At 32.4% G+C, this 20,763-nt stretch overlaps 4 protein-coding genes and 1 long non-coding RNA gene across 8 annotated transcripts; 3 read left to right on the top strand and 2 right to left on the bottom strand.

Annotated features, from left to right (window-relative positions):
- Nucleotides 1–407: 407 nt before the first annotated feature.
- On the top strand, nt 408–936 carry LOC146883973 (uncharacterized). The gene is made up of 2 exons (XR_014984577.1): nt 408–537; nt 775–936. It is a non-coding gene; the product is annotated as an uncharacterized LOC146883973 (long non-coding RNA).
- A 2,676-nt stretch (nt 937–3,612) lies between these two features.
- On the bottom strand, nt 3,613–6,063 carry NAC038 (NAC domain containing protein 38). Of its 4 annotated transcripts, none has more exons than XM_028046308.2 (5): nt 6,006–6,063; nt 5,807–5,879; nt 5,388–5,601; nt 4,697–4,968; nt 3,613–4,364 (listed from the first exon to the last, which is right to left on the bottom strand). In XM_028046308.2, the coding sequence occupies exons 2-5, from the start codon at nt 5,810–5,812 to the stop codon at nt 3,810–3,812; spliced, it is 1,047 nt and encodes a 348-aa protein (XP_027902109.1). In that variant the 5' UTR covers nt 5,813–5,879; nt 6,006–6,063; the 3' UTR covers nt 3,613–3,809. The 4 variants fall into 4 exon arrangements, with proteins under 4 accessions (XP_027902109.1, XP_027902110.1, XP_027902108.1 ...); XM_028046309.2 differs by having other exon boundaries at nt 6,023–6,049; XM_028046307.2 differs by lacking the exon at nt 6,006–6,063 and having other exon boundaries at nt 3,613–4,361; nt 5,705–5,999.
- Nucleotides 6,064–13,894: 7,831 nt separating this feature from the next.
- LOC114162685 (tRNA (guanine-N-7) methyltransferase) lies at nt 13,895–16,253 on the top strand. Its single transcript, XM_028046642.2, has 2 exons — nt 13,895–14,053; nt 15,206–16,253. The coding sequence occupies exon 2, from the start codon at nt 15,221–15,223 to the stop codon at nt 15,986–15,988; it is 768 nt and encodes a 255-aa protein (XP_027902443.1). The 5' UTR covers nt 13,895–14,053; nt 15,206–15,220; the 3' UTR covers nt 15,989–16,253.
- A 521-nt stretch (nt 16,254–16,774) lies between these two features.
- Nucleotides 16,775–18,439, bottom strand: MEF21 (mitochondrial editing factor 21). The gene has a single exon (XM_028046639.2). The coding sequence runs from the start codon at nt 18,437–18,439 to the stop codon at nt 16,799–16,801; it is 1,641 nt and encodes a 546-aa protein (XP_027902440.1). The 3' UTR covers nt 16,775–16,798.
- Nucleotides 18,440–18,441: 2 nt separating this feature from the next.
- On the top strand, nt 18,442–20,534 carry LOC114162682 (Tetratricopeptide repeat (TPR)-like superfamily protein). The gene has a single exon (XM_028046638.2). It carries the CDS (start codon nt 18,442–18,444, stop codon nt 20,497–20,499), a length of 2,058 nt encoding a protein of 685 aa, XP_027902439.1. The 3' UTR covers nt 20,500–20,534.
- Nucleotides 20,535–20,763: the final 229 nt, after the last annotated feature.

Below are 20,763 nucleotides of genomic sequence, written 5' to 3'. Positions count from 1 at the left end.
TTAAAAGCGTGTGATTTAATTCGATTTGGTTTAGGAGAAAAGTATCATTATAGTTCAATTCATGAATTATGGTTCAGTTCACGAATTATGGATCAAATGGACACAGATTTCTTTATTTTTTTACCAATGGTAGAAATACCCAGTAGTTGTTAATTAGATTGTAAATCATGCTTTACATTTTGCATAGGTATTTCAGTAGCTACGGGATCATTTACCCTAGTTGGAAATCTATTGCATTACAATGTTTGTTTTGAAGGTTAAGTATTATGAGAAGTAGGAGATGACATGAGTCATGTCAGATCACTAGTTAAAACATGTACATAATTGTTATGTTCCAAATAAAATATCGGAAAAATAGAATACAACTCGCCAAGATGCATGTAACTGATGGTGCCCTGCATGAATCTCATGAAACATAATTGTATATATAACCAGCGTGATGGAATCTGTTGCATTGTATAAAGGGTCGATGTTGCTTTATTGGATATGAATGTTGGGGGACTCGGGTGGAACTGGAGAAACAAATGAACCTTATCTGTAAGTGAACCTTATATGTTTGAATTTAAAGGTGTTATTTTTTATCCGAGGGATGAAATAAAATTCGTTTATATATTCTGAATATGTTTGATAAAATTTATGGAAAAGCTAGTACCTGTTGGTAATAGAAAATTATTAAAGTAATTTATTAAATTATATACATGTGAGTGTTTAATGAACTTTTTATTCTCACCTTATTCAATATATTTCATGACCTTTGATTATTTTTATTCTCAGGTAGGATTTAAGTTGTTTATTTTAACTGGACACGGTTGTGAAAAATAGTGTTTCAATATGATGATATTTTGTTAATGGTATTGGAAGATTAATGATATATGGTAATGAGGCTGTAGTAGGATTATGAGAAAACTATATATATACAACTTATCTCTCTTAAAATTGTTGAGCTTGATGTAAAGATTATTATTTTTTTCCTTTTGGATAAACTACGGTATTCTTATTATAGTTGTTAAAATGAACCAAAGCGGAACTTAACTTAGTTTATTAAAATAATGAACTTTTATTTTTGACAATACCGGACATAATTAAAGAAAATAGAATAAAGAAAATATACAAAGTCCGCGAATTTTCATTTTAAATTATCATTTCTGAATATATATTAACATGTGTTATTATTATTATATGTTTATAAAAAAGATACACTTAATCCGAAATATAAAGATTTCTGAAACATTTTTTATATCTTCTCGATTGAGTGTTTTATAATATATCTTTTAATTTGAAAATATTTTTTAAAATATTCAATCAAAAAGATGTTAGATAAGGAGTGGTAAAAATTTTTATTTTTATTATAATTTTAGTAAATAATAATTTAGTTACTAGAACACTTTTATGGGGGTGCAGAAAGAAAAAAAGTAGGGTTCAGGAAGCACCAGCTTGATTAGGCCCTTTAAGAAGTTTGTATTGGCAATATTTTGACCTTCTTGTTTATTTTGTATAGTTTCTAATTGACATTACACATTTTGGTATTTTAGTCCTAATCTTTTTTCCAACAGCTGATAACTTTTTCTAATAATATGGAACTAAAGTTTTAAATTCGTCACATAATTGATTATCTTTAGTATATCATAATTCTTTATATAGTGTATACAATCAATTATATTAATTACGTAATAGATTATATAGTTTTTATATTTTTTTATAATAAAATAAAATAAAAATAAAATAAAATAAAATAATTTAAAATTATATTTTATAAAACAATGTATTTTGATATTTTATTATTTTAGAGTATAATATTTTATTTATTGAAATTTTTTATTTTAATTTAAAATTCATTTTAACTCTAATTAGTATTTTAAAAATGATTTTATATTAAAAAGTTAAATAAAATATTTTTCACTTTATTTTTTAAAACATATAAAAAATTTATTTATCACATTAATAAAATCTTTTGCAAACTTTTCTCACACTCTCCATTTAATTTCCCTCGATCTAAATTTTTTCACTCTAGTTTTCTTGATCTTTTTCACTCTATCTTATTCAAATAAAGCATTAATCTTCTACGTGGGTAATCATGGGATTAAATCTTCCAAAATTTAGTCTTTATAAGATCAGATCTAGTAAAATAAATTGGAATTAAAATTTAAATTAATGTTAACTGGATCACATTGATTTCAATTTTTTAAATTTAATTTAAATTGAATTAAAATTATTATTATAACCACTTTATAATTATGAATAAATTCAACATAAAATTGATTTAATTAATTATGAGATCAACTTAACTTGATATTACCATGTATCAGTAAAGCACAAACTCAGCAATTTGATTTGGATTTACAAGATGGGATGTATCTAGAACCGTCATAATAAAAATATTAGTCTTGGTTTGCAAATAAACTTGAATGAAAAAAAATAAATTCACAAACATACTTTAATTGATGAAAAGCAATTTTCGTGAGTGAGCTTTGTTTCAACATAAACAGTTTAATTTATACTTTTAGTTATTATTCTAAAATTGATTTATATAAGTTAGTAAAGAGAACGTATCAAATATTTAATAAAATAAAAAGTAAGACATAGAAGTTTCATTAAATCTATTTCCATATTTTATATTTTTCCCCAGTGAATCCATTGGATATCATATTTTCATTTCTTGTGTGAAAGATACAATTCAATAATTGCGAGAACCACATGCGAGAGATTAAAAAAAGGTCATTAACATGATATAGACTAAAGTATGTGAATTGAAAAGTACATTTAAACATAACATTATCATGCCAGCCGACCAACGTTTATTAAGCCTATAACAAACTTTAATATACGAGACTTTTAAAATTTACTAAATAATTTTAATATTAATTTATTTTTTCTATTAAAAGTTCTTATGTGTTTAACATTTTTAGTCCTAGTAAAAGGCAAAGAGTTATCCACTCTAAAAGCTATTTACCTAAATCTGAATTATAGGTTACCATGAGGAGAAAAAATTAATCACATCTATAAATTTTTTAAAATTGAAGTATATATTAGTTTTCAACAATCGAAGCCTGCTGATCATTATCGATATTTAAGATACAAATTTTTGAAGTATAAAAATTAACTTCTCCAATTAAAAATATCGATCTTGAACTTCATATCTTTGTCAAACTGATCAACATATTCTTCAGCATTAACAATCGAATTCTGTATTATTGTGTCAGATGTTCCAAACTTTATACAAAATTCGTTGCATTGATGCAAATTATATTTGGAAAAATAGACACCAGTTTAGAACAGATTTACTGAAAAACTAAATTGTTAATAAAATTGTTAAAAAAAGTAAAAAATATAGGTGATTATTATCAGTGAAATGAAGCCACAGATGATACGGTTTGTGATTGATAAAACTTTCTCACTAACCAGTAAGCCCAGAAACATGTTTATATCAACATAACAAATAATATATATATATATATATATATATATATATATATATATATATATATATTAACAGATTCAAATTAACACACACAAAAAAAAAACCAATGAAATGAAATGAAGAAGTTAAGAAATAACCAGGGACAAGTTATGCAAAAACGTAACAAAATATAGTGTTTCTGATATCAGAGAAAATAGGAGTAATCGATAGACAAACATTGAAAAAGTTACTCGATTGAAATGATACACGATCACTATACTATAACAGCGGTTGTCATTTAACCGCAGGAAACTTGGAAATACGAGAAAAACCAGAACTTGGATTGATGCAACTAAAGTCATACATAGTATCAGAATGTGCCTAATAGACTAAGGTTTTTCTTGATGAGAATTTAGTAGGAAGGCCAATAGTTGTCAAGATCCATGCAATGCTCCATGCCCATGAACCTATTCCCTTGAGAATTCATGTTACTCATTTCTGATCCATAACCTACATCTGCACCAAGAGAACCCGTTGTCATCATGCTGGAATTCACATCAAGAACTTGACCCATTGTATGGACAGGAGGAGCAGAAGAAGCTTGCATCGGTCGAAAAACGGGTTGTGTTGTGGTTGTTGCTCCTCCTAGATTCAAATTTAGTCCTGAAATGGTGAATCCTGCTGATGTAGGGTACCCTAATTGGGATTGCATTGGTTGGTTGACACTACTTGTTGATCCACCCCCTCTTAAAACCCTAGCAAGTTCACCTAACTCAACACTGTTCATGTAGTTCCTTCCATAAAGGAAATGAGCAGCAGGATCTCCCATTTGCATCACTGGTGCCTGCATAATATTTTGCCCTATTTCTAAACTGTAAGGATTCACTGCTCTTCCATGGTTGGAAGAAGGGAACTTTTTTGCCCCACCACTCTTCTTGAATACCCTGCAAACCACCCATTCATCCTGCTGCATGTATGGAAAAGTACAACATGTTACACTATAGTTCATCTTCTTTTTCTCAAGATGTCGAAAGTTATTAATTTCAAATGCGTCTTTTAGCTAACACCGAAGTCGAAATGTGTTAAACGATGTAAACAATTCAACTATTATCATGAAACATTTGAAATGTCAAATAATTTTAACAAAATTTAGTTAAAAAGATTAATTCACGCATTTATAAAATTAGAAGACTAAATTAAGTCAAAATTTCGAAGAGAAACTAGTTATAATGATGTTAAATGACAAAAACATATTTAACTCGAATTTTCTAACATCAGTAGAAGAAGCAAAATATGTACCCTGGTAGTTCTGAAGCTGGATTTTGAGTGAATGCGGTATTCATGCATGACCCAGTTGCTTTTCTCTCCTCTAGGAGCTCTTCCTTTGTAGAAAACTAAAGTCTTCTTCATGCCAATCAATTCCGATGTTCCACTGTTGAGGATCTCTTTGTCTTTCCCTGTTGTCTTCCAATACCCTGTGTTCGTTGCTCGATTGGTTCTCACACCAGTTGGGTATTTACGGTCTCTCAGACTGAAGAAGTACCATTCTTTTTCACCCATCTTAGCTTTCCCTGTTTCATCAAAAGATAACATCAATAAGCAAGCACACATAATATATTGCACGACAGAATAATTGCTTTGCTGTGTTTTCTTAGAAAATGGAGAATTATATATACACATTATAATATCTATATATAGCACATAAATCTTATCCATATCACAAGAAAGACAAACGTCTACCTTAATACATGGAATACTTAGAATAATAATGGATGCATCAATTGGATGCGTGTATTGAGAAGAAACCCTAGATTTAATATTCTGCTCACTATTTTGAAAATTATGGATGAAAAGACTGAATATACAAATTGAAAACAATATGCTTGAATGAAGAAGAAAAAACTCAACATCAAATAAAAAAAAAACTAATTTCTGTAACTATAAACTAGGGATGCATAAAAACTAATCTGAAATAAACAAAGATACATACCTGGAAGCTCCCATGGCTCACTTTTGTTGAGATCTACATCAGTTATTGCTCTGCCTGTGAAATTAGAATCTGAAATCTTATTTAGGAGATAGCAAGTGACAAGTTCTTCATCGGTAGGATGAAATCGAAATCCTGGTGGTAGGGTTTCCTCTTTTGCATGTGTTCCTTCCATTTCTATATCCGTTCCCTCCTTCATAATGGCTTCCTTTTCCTTCTGTACCACACAAAGAGTGACATGATACACATGACAGAAGAAAACTTTGCAGAAAGTTGAAGAAAGTTCAATGAAAAGCTGTGTGTTATAAGATTCCACATACCCTTTGGATAAATAAATCACAAAGACTTTGTTCCTCAGGTTGAGGTAGAGAAATAGTTGAAAATGAGGAAGTGTTAGATGAATAAGTTAAGCAGTTACTTACTTGCATGGAGAGAAACTCCTTGAATCAAGTTATATATGGTTCAGTTGGAAACGAAACAATGACTTAAGGGATACTGCAAAATAGGACAAAGGAGAAGAATAAAGGGAGAGGTTTCTAAATCACCATGCATGAAGAGTTGAGAATTTAAGTAGAAAGGTAAGGAAGAAAAATGTGGAGAGTGTGTTTCTGAAGCTTTCACCAAATGTGGGTCTTCACCTTCAAGTTGCAGAGAGTCCAGTACCTGTAAATACCAACAATTACAATAATCATAATCTTGACCTCATCACTAATTAATACTTTTCTTTTCTCACTGTTTTTCACAAAGATAACTTTATACCTAATGGAGATAAATAAAGATAATAAATATGTGATGATTTACACGTGTAAAAGAATAGTGTATATAATGTGAAATAAATAAATAAATAAATAAATACTAATGAAGGTTTATATATAATCATACTCTAAGTTGAGTATATGAGTTAAGAAATAATTAACATTATCTACTACTTGTTATATTAGTTTAAAATATCATAATATCTATTAAAGGAGTAGTTGCTTTAAGATATCGGCAATTGAAAAATAAGGTACAGGAAGAGAGACTTGAAATTTGTAAGAATTGAATGGTTTTAGAAACATCAATGTATTTTTAGAGCAAAATGCTTGTATTTAATTGTAAATTTAAAATAGTAGTGTTGATTAGCATATTTTCAATTATCTAATTATTTACTTGACATACTTATCGTAAATTAAAATTTTTAAAAAATGAAAAAGGAAATTTGAATTTCATATCCTTTGAAAAGTCATTAATCATGCACACGTGACGCGGTGGCCCCTGCTTTTCTGAGAATGATTTGCAGCGACCAACAGGATTGAGCCACGTGGTAGAAGATCGCAGGTTGTATACAAGTGAGGACAATGAAAAAGTCAAAATGCAGGAGGAACACCAAAGACAAAGACAACATGAATCAACATGAACCTCTGCATATTATATATAAATTAATTACGTATTACGTATTTCATGGAACACCGTTTTCCAGAAACCTGTCCTTTCTCCTTCCGTTATCCCTTCATTTTCCACATGCCCTTTCTCATTCTCATTAACTACACTTATATGCATTTGACGGAAACACGAACTCACTTAATGATCCCAATATAAAGGTTAATCACCCAGCTCATCAACAAAACCATAATTAATTATTAATCTAATTTCAATTAATCAATTTGTGTTAATTTTGCTTCTGCTAAAAGCATATCGCTAGGATCCTGGGAAACCCTTTTGGCTTTATATAATAATATCAATTTATTTTTATCTTTTAGGTATTTATTATTAATTAGCAAACACTAGGTTGCAACATAAAGCAAGATATGATCTTTCTCATAGCAGTTGACTAAGGTCTTCCCTTTCTGCATAATGCCGAAACACAAGGGCAATTTTTTTTTTTAAAAGAAATTACAATCTATATATATGTAGCTCCTAAGTGAACTTTTCTTGATTGAACAAAGACGAAATATGATGAGAAAATTATGGTACGAAACATTAGTCTTAATTATTATGAAGGGTAAAGCTTGAATGAAAGTGCTAGATGGTGTGGCTTGACCGTTTGTTAATGAATTATGATTTTATTTTGCCAGTTTCTGTCCTTGATTTAGATTTAATTAATTTGTTTGACAAATTTGAGGAAGTTACAACCAATTGGAAATGGAAGTGTATATCTGGGACAGACTTGTACGTAAAATACATGTTACACAATCACCATCTGGGTCTTGGTAGGTTATTTACAGTGGAAACTACTGAGGAAAGTTCAAGTAAAATTCTTCATCTAATTCTTTTTAAAAAAGTGATATTCTGAAAGGATACATATATTCCATTCTCATCACCTTCGACTTCTTGATACGAGTTTCTAAATTTTTTAAAATAAATTAATCATAAAACATATCGTAAACGATCAAGAAATTATTGGAATACTCCGCAAATTTCATATTAAACTCTTTTTTCTATCTTCATCAATACCTTAAGAAAGTAATTGGGCTGTAGAAGGGTTGGGGAAACCCAATTATTTCAGTTTTAAATGTATTTTTCTTACCGATAAAGAAAATTTATCATATTTAAGATTAAACGTATATATAATTTAGTTCTCGATCGTATCGCATATTCTTAATTATATTTTTTTTACGTAAAATTGTATCAGATCCGTTCTTATGTGGGTAAAACTTTATTGATTTAATCGTTGTAAAGTACCATCCAATTATATGTTCTTAATTTAGTCTTTATATATGGAAAGCTTTTAATTTCACCTTATACATCTTTTTACCTGAATTTATTTAATATATTCTTAATTTGATTCTTCATGGATTATAGATATTAAGATTACATTGATAAAGTGTTACAAATATAAAAGTTAAATTAAAATTGCATAAAGAGGTATGACAACACAAACCTAATTAATTAATAACGCTTTATACCTATATAAACACTGATATATATAAGTTTTACATGCAGAAGTTGAATTACAAATATGGTACATGTATAAAGTGATCTATATTTAATTGAACTCATGATAATTCTTAGAAAGAAGGAAAGTGTATTGTGAAGTTAATTTGGTATTGGTTGGGGAAAGAAACTGCTTTTGTGATTGCGTAGCAGAAATATAGATGTTGCAGATACGGAATATGTACGTAAATGAATGAAAGGATAAACCCTAAAACTATAAGTAATGTGAAACAGACACCCAATTTAGGGTTTAATTTGTATAGAAAAGAGAGAGTGATTTGATTAACAGAAGGGTAATTATAACTAATCTTGTCTTCAAATGAGAAAGTTGCCTTGCTTGTTTCATACGTAGTTTCAATTGTCGGAAGAGCTGTGAATTATTTGTCGTCTTTTAATTGTAGATGTTTTTTCAAAGGTAGGTAGTTATGATGATGATATTGGAAAGATTCACGGTTTTAGCATTGAATTATGAATCAATAACTGTGTTTCAGAGTTCATACAATACAATGTTCTAATAATATATATCCAGTTCATTACTTATCGTTCACTTCAAATAATTTAATTTTACTGTCTCTGTCTTCTTTACCTGTTCTGAAAAGATCAACACTAATCTTTTCATCGAAGCTTCAGATTCAGAAAATAATTGGAATTCGTGGGTGACAGTAGTTGGTTTCTGTGTGCCAAGAGTGATGTGGGATTTAACTAATGACTTATACTTAAATTCGTAATGCCACGTATATTCATCTTATGTACTCAAACTTTTATAACATATTAGGCATAGTCTGAATTGTGGAAGAAATTTTACTAAGATATCAATGGGTATCATCATTCGATATAATTGAAATTCATAAAAGTGAAAGGTGAAAGACATGGAATTGACATGAGGATAAGATTTGCCTACACTGATAAATAGAGGTGTCAATTTGGCCCCTAGCCCATAGGTCAGTCCAGACCCACTCTTCATAAAGTCTCGTTTTAGGGGACCTCAAATGAGGGGGTTAAAAAAAAACTCCAACCCCAAGGTCCCTTTCTAGTGAGTTAGGGTTAGGGCTAAGGTGGGTTAGGCCCCCCAAATAATACTACATTAAGTTAGAGTCAAAGATCAAGACGAACGACTTGAACCGACGAGCCAAACAAACAAGTCTGATCATCCGGACAAGTCCGAAGTCTAAAACGGACCCGACGACCCAGACGAACCCTAAAGCTCAAACGAACCCAAAGACCCGAACCGGCCCAATAAACTAGACGGATCTTAAGACTTAGACGTACATGGATAGTCTGTAAGTATGAATGCAAACTTTTTTTCTGCTCAATTGCAAATATATACGTGTCCATGTAAATATTAAACTCATATTTTATTAGTATTTATAGTATTAATATTTGAAAGAAAATTCTAATTTTAATTTTATGCGGAGAAAATGTTTAATCACAAAACATGATAAGGCTTGCTGCTGATACACATGAGATTCAAAATCTGATATAACTTTCTCAAACCCTTATCATTGATAAGAATTAGTGAGGTCAATAATGATCAAAGAAGATTATAACTAAACTTTCTTGTGCAATATTTAAGAGTTATTGAGTTAAATTAATCTCAAACATAAATCAGTTCATAATTTATACAAGAAAAGTGCAGCAGCATCCAAGCTAAAATTCTAAACTTCTGGTAAAGGTATTAGGTTCTACGAATGCAAAGTGTTATTATTCTATATATCATCATCTGTGTAAGAAAGAAAACGTGGAGAAGACAAGACTCAGTAACGCAGTTTCTAGCAGTTTTACAGTTTCTTTTATGCATTATATTCCTCTAGGTTAAATTATGCAAACCTTTCTGTACAAACAACTACCCTTTGTTTATTCATTGATTACTTTGTTTCATTCATAAACATTAAACAACTACCCTTTTGAATATACATATTTATATTGTATCCTCTTTGGAAACAAAAATCAGAAAGGAAGTCATTATCCTTATTTTACTTTTCCTGCATAATCCTATAACTATTTCTACCACATCAATTATGTGTATTAAACTAATAAGATAGGTATATTAGTATTATTTTAAGTATGAAATGACTTATTGGTCGCAGTTATTACATTTGTTGATTAATTTTAAGTTTGAAGTGCTTGAGAAGTAACAGGCCTGTCACACATTTAGAGTTAGGGTTCTTCTTTACTTCTTCCTCTTTCGTGACAGATGCACGTCAACCACACTTAACCATTACCATTGACAAAGTCCTTGCAAGATGGGAAAATGGTAATGGTATGAATGAAAAGTAGTTATTAGTGTATCCAATACGTATAAGCAAATATATGGTATAATTGGTATTTAATTGAGTACAGTCAAAATAATGAATCAAGAACAATCAGTGATAGAGTATCTATCTATCACTCATCTTGTTAACACGAGTTTTGATTGTAAAATAAACACATGTATTTGAATCAATGGATTGATCCACGAGAGAAATTAATCAAGTGTTGAAAATAGATATGAAAGATATTAATTTCCTTAATTACTGTTTAGTTACAGAAAAAAGGGATAAAAAAATAAAAGTTGTTAAACTTAGACAGCAATGTGATTCTGGTAATCCAATTCATTACAGAGTGATTGTTATATTTAGACTTTTAATCCCATAATTAAGCGCGTGTTTGCATGAGTCTGATATATATTAATTGTCACTTCCACTTGCAAAGGATCCCAGAGCAAATATGAAGATTTTTATTACAATTTACATCGTATTAAAATGTCAGTAAGTTAGGAATATATTTTTATTCTGAGTTTCTATTAATCAAATAGTTTTTGCAGATAAAAAGCTTAAATATTTATTATTAATTTTGAGACTTTATACATGATACAGAGTTTTCTGTACTAAATTTCCAATGTCAATAGTAATTTTAGTTCAAAATTCAATTACGTTTTAATTAAAATAAAAATGCTCAAAAATAATTATCAATATAATAACACCCAGAGTAAAGAAGTATATTGTTAAATTGCTTTTAGAGTGTGCCTTCTGAAGAAGTCAAATTTGTTAATTAAAAAAATTGTTTGCACGTGCATGTGTGCCGAAATTAAATACTTATCTTTTAAGATATATATACCTTTTTAATAAAAATAATATATCATAAATATTTCTCAAAATATAATATAAATTTGTTTAGACAATTCACTAGATAAGTGAGACTTATTAGTGTGATAGTCAACCACCACAATTGTCAAAAGTTTTTAGACAATTAAAAATAAAATGAAGCAGTCCTATATAAATTAGTTTTCACCTTTTTGTTTTTATTCTATGGATGCTAGTTTTCAGGTTCTCCATTAGTTGACATTGTTCATGGTTTTGCTGAATAATGTTATATATATGTTGTTCATTTTCCCTTTAGAAGTTAATTAATGTGGTTGTTATGGAAGTCGATTGCAAAAGTGTGGTTGAAGCTTGGATTTTGATGAACACTGTTGGATTCTTATACAAAGAACACGTTTCTGTTGTATCTTTGATCTTTAAAACTCTAAATATATAAATGAAATGAAAAAAAAAGGGTATAAAACCATAATAAGCCTGCATTTTCACTAGAATAGAGTATATGTGAAGCTTAAAGACATGGTTGTCTGTTATTTAGGTAAAGCACATGCATTATCCATATTCTATATTTTTCAAAATAGTGATGTATCTATATGTTATTAGCTTAAGTGAAGCACAAGTAGGCTATATATCCTTTCTATGCATGTTCTAGAATCTTGAATTAGTGACATAACTATGACATCTGTTTCTATCATTATATATTAATCAACTTTTTTCATTAAATCAATTAATGTTGAAGAAAATCAGCAACACATAATAATTTAGCAGGACATTCATGGCAATTCATTTTATCTGAAATAGTTTTTCTTGAATTTTCATCTTTCAAATATTTCAGTAGAAATAAAATCAATTTATATTATATGTGACATCAATTATCTTGTAGCAAAAATTAAATAAGTCTTGTCAATTAAATTGTTGTGTTTAGACTATTACGCTTTTAAATATAAAAAAGTTGTACACTGACTAATGACTATAATCCTAATGCTTGATCTTAACAATTTATGTACGTGGATGATTCATACACTTACAATTTTATTAGTTGAAGAGCTATTAAACGGAATGCAAAATGTTGGTATGGTTTACATTTTTATTGGTGCTAAATAATTCAATGCTAACCTCATAAGTTTTCTGAGTTTACATCATAAGTGAGCTACCGTTGACGAAAGTGGTCAAATTAACAGGCTCTACAACATAAATAAAGCAGTGACAAATGTATCTAAACGCATATAACACGCATGTTTAAGGTCACGACTCTTGCATACACCAACACATGTTCGAATTTTCTGCTATATATCGTTTACATCGATAAGAGGATAAGAAATTTACTTATGAAGTTATCATCATTAAACATTTATGTGTGAAATTTGCAGAAATATGTGTCTCGGTTTCAGCAACCTATAAAACTTTGGAAGAAAAATAAAGATAACTTAGATAATTAGTCTAATAAATAGATTAATTGATTACAAACATAAAAATCTTCTTGATCACATAGCTACTCTAAGGAAGAAATTATATTCATTGACTACGTGTTACAGAAAGAACGTTTGTGCATACCTCAACTATGTTTTTATGGAGAAGTGTGAGTGTAAACAAAGAAGTAATAAATAAGGGCATAAAAACATATAATAAATAATGTAAAGCTCAAGGTACTTGCTTCACAAAGCAAATTAATTTAGAAACTCGAAACATACGTTTTATATAAATTAATATATTTTATGATGTTAAAAATTGAATGCATAGAAAAATGGATCAATGATCATCCATTTATTGGTTAACATGACTCAACCAATCCATTCATTTTAATTTTTTTAATATAAATAAATGAATTATAGAGAAGAAAAACAAATATTACAATTTACGAGTTTTTCAATATTTTACTTTTATGCATGCAAGCAATATTATTATTATTGTAAGAAAGTAAATCGGATGCATGCCCTGTCTTTATAATCCATTGGAAAATTTTAATTTAAAATTAGGGGTGGCAATGCGGGCCGACCGCTTTTTTTTTTTTTTTTTTTTATGATAAAACTTTCAATGTTTAAAAGTTGGGAAACCTTAAGAAGTTCACAAAATTTAGTAAAGACTTTGGGGAATTAGATGATAAATTGATAATTCAACATTTTCATCATATTCATACTATGACATCTACAATGTATTCTTTAAATTTTAACACATTAACAATTACATAATACTTGTCTTTTCCAGTTATACAAGAATTTAAAACGTTAATGCAAAAGTCCATAAAAGAAGTAATTAATATACACAAGTGCAAATTTCTTTAATTTTATTTTATGCGGGCTTGCGGGCCGGCCCACACGGACTACCCCGAACCGGGCCCACGCAGACCTGCGGGCTCACTACCCTGGTCCACCCCACGTTTTTTCTGCGGCATGTGGACCAAGCCCTAATTGCCATCCCTACTTAAAATCAAAATAATTTTTTGGTTAACTTTTTTATTTCATTCTATTTTGGGTTTGTTTTTAGCAGGCTTGGGCCCAATGAAAATGATCCAGTTACATAGTTCCCTCCTTCACGTGTGTTTCAATTCAAAGCCTATTTCGTTTTGTTTTTCGTTTCGTTGCTGCTAAAACCGCTACTTGCAGAGGCTAAGCAAAATCACTGCATTTCAGATTCAGTTTCGAAGAATTTCAAAGTTTTCTCCCGAAATCTATCTATTAGGTAATTTAATTAATCCCGAGCTTCTTCTTTTTTTGTTTCCTTTGATGTTTTTTTTTTATATGTTTATGAGATTGCGAATTGTTATCTGTAGCCAATCAGTTACGGTTTTTTTTTTTCTTCGTCTTTCAAGTTTAACATAGGTTGGAGTTTGTTTGATTGCGAATCTTGTATGCGTTATTTTGTCTCTGGAATGTCAATCAAATTGGTATGCACGCTAGGTGCTCACCATAATTCCTAAACCACAAACTTCCATGGTTTCCTCAAACACTGTCATTTAGTTTTTAATTATTTAAAATATCAACAACATTGTAGTTATGTTGTTTGAATGATTTTCTTTGCTACCCTGTGGGTGGGAAATATCAAAATACATTTCGATTATGTGAAGTTTGTTGATGCAGTTATCCAAATTCTTTTTTTACTGATAATCAAATAATAATAACATGGGATTTGGGAATATCATTTGAACCAACCCATTGTTTCTTTGTAAGTTCGGGTGTTAAGGAATGTTGACCATCTACATCTATCTATTCGTGGTAAATTTGTTGTCTTAATTATGACTGTTCAAGCCTCCTCAAAGCAAGTTTACATGTTACTGCATTCTTTCTGGAACACAATATTGTGTTCATGTTCTAGTCGGACTTCTGCAATATCTCTTATCAATTGTTATTCAGTCCATACTTAAATTGGAAATTTACAAATTTGTGAAGGACGTATGATTTTAAATATGCATTTATGGCAATAATGGAGATATTCCTTCCGTGGCCGATATGATTTCAACTTATGATATCTGCTAAAGAAATTTGGGTACTTCAGAAATTACACGAGAGGGGATCCGTGTTTTATTTTTTTATTTTTCTGTTGTTGCCTTCTTGATTGCTAATGAGATAATAAGTTTAGGTGGCAACGTGATACCAAGTTTGGTTCTTGCCATTGAAATTATCCAACAAACCTTGCTGTGAATCTGATGATATTTAAAAGGACAAATTATAAATGAAGACAAAGAAACTTGTGGCACACTTCAATGTTTACAGGTTTCTCAGTTTAGTAGGTTGGGCGAAATTAGTTTCTTGATTTTAAGAGCTTCACAAGTGGATTACCAATCATCAGCATATCTTCTTTATTCTGAAGATTCTGACTTTTACCATACTGCAGTTTGAATAAATAGACATGTCTGAGAATGAAGTAAATCCAACTATCAGCAAGTCCACTGGATTGCCTCGAAAGCGCTTCTATCGAGCACGAGCACACAGCAATCCACTGAGTGACTCTCACTTCCCTGTGTCAATATCACCCAGCCATGTTGATTATTCCCGCCACTACCCTCAGCTCTTTCCCTCGGCTGGTCAAGCTGATAGTTCCAAAAGGATTCAATTTGCTGATGTTGGTTGTGGTTTTGGAGGGCTGCTCATAAGCCTTTCAACTCTGTTCCCAGAAACATTAATGATTGGAATGGAACTCAGGGACAAAGTTACCGAGTATGTCAAGGAACGAATTTCATCTTTAAGGGTAGCAAATCCAGGTCAATACCAAAACGTTTCTGTGGTGCGAACTAACTCCATGAAGTACATTCCCAATTACTTTGGGAAAGGACAGCTCTCAAAGATGTTTTTCTTGTTTCCTGATCCTCATTTTAAAGAGAAGAATCATCGCCGCAGAGTTATAAGTCCGTTCTTGCTAGATGAGTATGCTTATGTTCTTGAGGTTGGAGGAATTATATATACAATAACGGATGTAGAAGAGCTTGGAGAGTGGATGAAGTCTTGTCTGGAGAATCATCCTATGTTCGAAGCTCTGACTGAGAAAGAACTTGAGGCAGATCCAGTTGTTAAGCTCTTGAGCTCTGCAACTGAAGAAGGCCAAAAGGTTGCTAGGAATGGAGGACAAACTTTCCAGGCTGTATTCAGACGTATTGTGCCATCCGATCAAACATCCTAGACTTCTGCTACCTAACCTAGTATGCTGCTATTGGAAGTTGGAAGTGAAAAAAAAGCTTGCAGCATGATTGAAATTGCTGCATTACTGGTATAAAGTTGGCTTCACAAGGATCAGATGACCTTTACCATCTTTTATACGGAATGTGTGTGTATTTTCATTTTTAATTAACTGAACTTATGCGATACTAAAACAGGAGTGTTGTAGTTCGTGACTGAATCATTTGATTTTATCACTAGTGACAGTGTTCGTTAGTTCAAATTTGCCACCAATACGGGTCATCCTTTCTGCAAATTGAACGCGTTCTGAAATTCTCGGGTTAATTAAATTCGATTTGGGTATGTTAACTTACTGGAACAAAAATTCAAATATCAAATTAAATAATTTTAAGATTAAATATGTTTGGTTATTCTAAAATTGGGAATTTTTAATTTGGGTAAAGCAATTTTCCTTTTGTTTCTTCAAAATTGAATATCAAAAGTTAATTATTTGTAGAACAAAAAAGTTTCAAAAATATAAGTTTTATTTAACTATATTATTTTAAAATCTCGAATAATGTATCTTTAAATTAAAAACTATTAAAAAGGTTACTTTGTCAAACACGAAATAATTTTATTAAAATTTCATGTGATATTTTTATCTTCAATCTGGATGAACATTTAACACAAACATGTTTAATCTAAAAAAAGTTTCAGACTTTTGTACGATAGATATAACTAATCTATTATTATAAAACAAATGTTAGGACTAATCTAATATTTTCGAGGAATGAAAATCAATGACAACAAGTAAGAAAACTAAATAAATAATTTATTATAGAAATTGATTAGAAAGTGGTACTTTTGTGTAAACTTGGCCTTGGCCTGCATCGTCTTCCACAAACTCCATGAAGTCACTAGCTGTAGTTTGGTGTAAAGTCAGACCTTCTAGGATCAAGAAAACATCTTGTGAAAAGGGCTTTGTATCGTCACCTGATACAAATTCCTGAACCATATTGTTAACCTCAATCAAGCTACTCCCAGGTGTTTTCTTTATCCTCTTGCTTCTGATGAGTTTCCTAACATTTGAAACACTTTCCCACTTCCCAAGTTCTGCATATATGTTAGCAAGCAACACATAGTTTCCAGACTCTTCTGGCTCAAGCTCCAAAAGCTGTTCCATTGCAACAACAGCAATCTCAAGATTGCGATGAATCCTACAAGAACTCAACAAAGTGTTCCATATCTTGGAATCTGGTTGCATTGGCATCTTCATTATTGTGTCAAGAGCCTGATGAAGCCGTCCCCAGCGTCCTAGAAGATCAACTAGGCACCCATAGTGCTCAATCTCTGGCTCTAAATGATGATCCACCCTCATTACATCAAAATATCTCAACCCCTCCTTCCACAACCCTGCATGAACACAAGCTGACAAAACACCAACAAATGTTACCCCATTAGGAGCCACTCCTGCATTCTGCATATCTTCAAAAACTCGAATTGCCTCATACCCTTTTCCATGATTCGCTAGTCCCCCAATCATGGTACTCCAACAAATCACATCCTTCTCAACCATCTGATCAAACAACCCCAAAGCTTCATTAATGCAGCCACACTTAGCATACATTTCAATCAGTGCATTGCACACAGCTGTCTTCTTCAAAAACCCACTTTTCTCCGAGTATTTGTGAATCCACTTCCCAACTTCAAGAGCCCCAAGCTGTGCACACGCCGGAAGAACAGATATCACACTTATCTCATCAGGCTCAATACCCACCACTTGCATCTCGCGAAAAACCTCTAACGCATCAATAAAGCACCCTGCTTTAGCATACCCATTAATCATAGTCGTCCAAGACACGATTGTCCTACAAGGCATTTCATTAAACGCTTCCCTCGCACTCTTCATCCGCCCTAGCCTCGCGTGCCCCGAGATTAAACTATTCCACGAAACTGCGTCTCTCTCGGTCATTTCCTCAAACACTTGGTACGCACCACTCAAATCGCCACACTTCGTGTACATATCAATCAGCGCGTTATCCGTTATTGAGTGCGACTTGGGTCCAAATTTGCACACTTGCGCGTGAACTTGCTGCCCGAGGCGACGACACAGAATGCCTGCACACGACTTTATCACAAAAGGGAACGTGAATTTGTCTGCCAGAGCTGATTTCGTACCATGTCTCAGCATTTCTCTGAACACAGAAATTGCTAGAGAATGTTTGTGATTATGAGTGCAGGTTCTGATTATTGCGTTGTAAGAGAACACGTTTGGGTCATCTAGGCTTTGAAATATCAAGGTCGCGTAATCCACGTGACCCAAGTTGTCGCACAGATCCAACATTTTGGTGGCCAAATAGTTGCTCTGTGAGAGTGACAATTTCACGATGTGAGAGTGAAGCTTCTTCAGTTCCGCGATTTTCGAGCAGGTTCTCAGGGTTGCGACAAAACGGTTTTCTAATTCTCTTACTCCCATCGATGAGCGAGGGTCGACTATTGAGTAAGATTCTGAACAAGTGTTCCAAACGTCGTTTGCTTGATCAGGGAAAGCAAGTACACGGGGTTGTGGAGAAACTAGGGTTTAGGCATGATTTGGTTTTGAACAATGATCTTATAGATATGTACTCAAAATGTGGTACCATGGATTTGGCTTGTTCGGTGTTTGTTCGAATGTCTCAGAGAAATGTAGTGTCTTGGACGGCTCTAATGTGTGGATATCTGCAAAATGGTGATGCCAGAGCCTCTTTGGTTTTGTTTTCTAAAATGGGTCGTTCAGATGTTAGGCCAAATGACTTCACACTATCCACGAGTCTAAAAGCATCTGGGATTTTGGGAATCGCTCAGAATGGAATGCAGATACATGGCTTTTGTGCAAAATCTAATTTTGATCGGGTGCCTGTTGTGGGCAATTCTACGATGGACATGTATTCCAAGTGTGGGATGGTTAGGGAGGCAGCGCAAGTGTTCAACACTTTGACAGAGAGAAATGTTATAAGTTGGAATGTAATGATTGCTGGGTACTGCAACGATGGCAATGGTGGAGAGGCTTTGAGTCTATTTCGGGAAATGCAAGCTAATGGGGAAGTTCCAGATGGATATACATATTCAAGCTCGTTGAAGGCGTGTAATTGTGCTGGTGCAGTGGGAGAAGGAATGCAAATCCATGCGGCGTTAATCAGACATGGATTTCCTTACTTAGCTGAATCAGCTGTTGCAGGTGCTTTGGTTGATCTGTATGTAAAATACAGGCGCATGGCTGAAGCTAGAAGGGTGTTCGATCGAATTGAAGAAAAGAGTGTGATGACTTGGAGCACACTAATTCTTGGTTATGCACATGAAGATAATTTGGCAGAAGCCATGGACTTGTTTAGGGAGTTGAGAGAGAGCAGACATAGAATGGATGGGTTTGTACTCTCGAGTCTCATAGGGGTATTTGCTGATTTTGCTCTTGCAGAGCAAGGGAAGCAAATGCATGCATATGCCATAAAAGTGCCGTATGGTTTATTGGAAATGTCTGTGGCTAATTCAGTTCTGGATATGTACATGAAATGTGGACTAATAGATGAGGCAGATGCACTTTTCAGAGAGATGCTAGCAAGAAATGTGGTTTCATGGACAGTTATGATTACTGGTTATGGGAAGCACGGTATTGGGAATAAGGCAATTGAACTGTTTAACCAAATGCAAGTGAACGGAATAGAACCTGATAGTGTAACTTACCTGGCTGTGCTCTCAGCTTGCAGCCATTCTGGACTCATCAAAGAAGGTAAAAAATACTTCTCTAGTTTATGTAACAATCAGAAAATTGAAGCTCAAGTAGAGCATTATGCTTGCATGGTTGATCTCCTTGGACGAGGTGGACTCTTAAAGGATGCAAAGGATCTCATTGAGAAGATGCCCCTAAAGCCAAATGTGGGCATATGGCAAACACTACTTAGTGTTTGTAGAATGCATGCAGATGTGGAAATGGGGAAACAGGTGGGAGAAATAGTAATGAGATTGGATGGTAATAATCCAGCCAACTATGTCATTTTATCAAACATGTATGCTGCAGGAGGGTATTGGAGAGAGAGTGAAAAACTAAGAGAAACAGCAAAGAGAAAGGGATTGAAAAAAGAAGCAGGACGCAGTTGGGTAGAGATAGACAAGGAAATCCACATATTTTACAATGGAGATGGCATGCATCCTCTGATAGGGGAAATTCATCAAGTGTTGAAAGAAATGGAGAAGAGGGTGAAGGATGAAATGGGGTATGTTCATGGTGTAAATTTTGCCTTGCATGATGTTGAAGAGGAGTCAAAGGTAGAAAGTTTGAGGGTTCATAGCGAGAAATTGGCTATTGGGTTGGTTTTGGTTAGACGGGGACTAAAGGTAGAAAGTGTGATTAGGATTTTCAAGAACTTGAGGGTTTGTGGGGATTGTCATGCATTCATCAAGGGTTTGTCAAAGGTTTTGAAGATTGTTGTTGTGGTGAGAGATGCAAATAGGTTTCACAGATTTGAGAACGGCTTGTGTTCATGTGGAGATTACTGGTGAACTGATACAACAATTTTATAATCAGATTGAATCAACTTCTGGGCTCGCCCTATTGGCATGTATATAGCAAACTGAAGTTCTTACAATTATATTCCCTAAAATGGACAAGAAACAAATATAGATGATTGAAACATAAAACAGAATAAAAACACAATCCGATGCCACCATCCTTCAATTGTCACTGTAATGTCCAATGTCGAATTACATCGTACTTAGTTACAACAAAGTGACTATTAGAAAAAGAGGGGAGTTACTTAATACCCC

Source organism: Vigna unguiculata, chromosome 9 (assembly GCF_037176805.1).
Source record: "Vigna unguiculata cultivar grain cowpea cultivar isolate G323 ecotype 2 chromosome 9, ASM3717680v1, whole genome shotgun sequence".
In the NCBI taxonomy this organism is placed as follows: Eukaryota; Viridiplantae; Streptophyta; class Magnoliopsida; order Fabales; family Fabaceae; genus Vigna; species Vigna unguiculata.
Note: the sequence above shows the minus strand (reverse complement) of the source record. Positions and strands in the feature narration are given on the sequence as shown.

Bases quoted from the DNA above. Each gene is read 5' to 3' on its own strand.
- NAC038 (XM_028046306.2), bottom strand. From the start codon at position 5,812: ATGCAAGTAAGTAACTGCTTAACTTATTCATCTAACACTTCCTCATTT. The intron at 4,969-5,387 runs GTATGTATCTTT...TTGATGAAACAG, and splicing joins TGAGCCATGGGAGCTTCCAG to GGAAAGCTAAGATGGGTGAA. The intron at 4,365-4,696 runs GTACATATTTTG...CCATACATGCAG, and splicing joins CCAGCTTCAGAACTACCAGG to CAGGATGAATGGGTGGTTTG.
- LOC114162685 (XM_028046642.2), top strand. From the start codon at position 15,221: ATGTCTGAGAATGAAGTAAATCCAACTATCAGCAAGTCCACTGGATTG.
- MEF21 (XM_028046639.2), bottom strand. From the start codon at position 18,439: ATGGGAGTAAGAGAATTAGAAAACCGTTTTGTCGCAACCCTGAGAACC.
- LOC114162682 (XM_028046638.2), top strand. From the start codon at position 18,442: ATGAGCGAGGGTCGACTATTGAGTAAGATTCTGAACAAGTGTTCCAAA.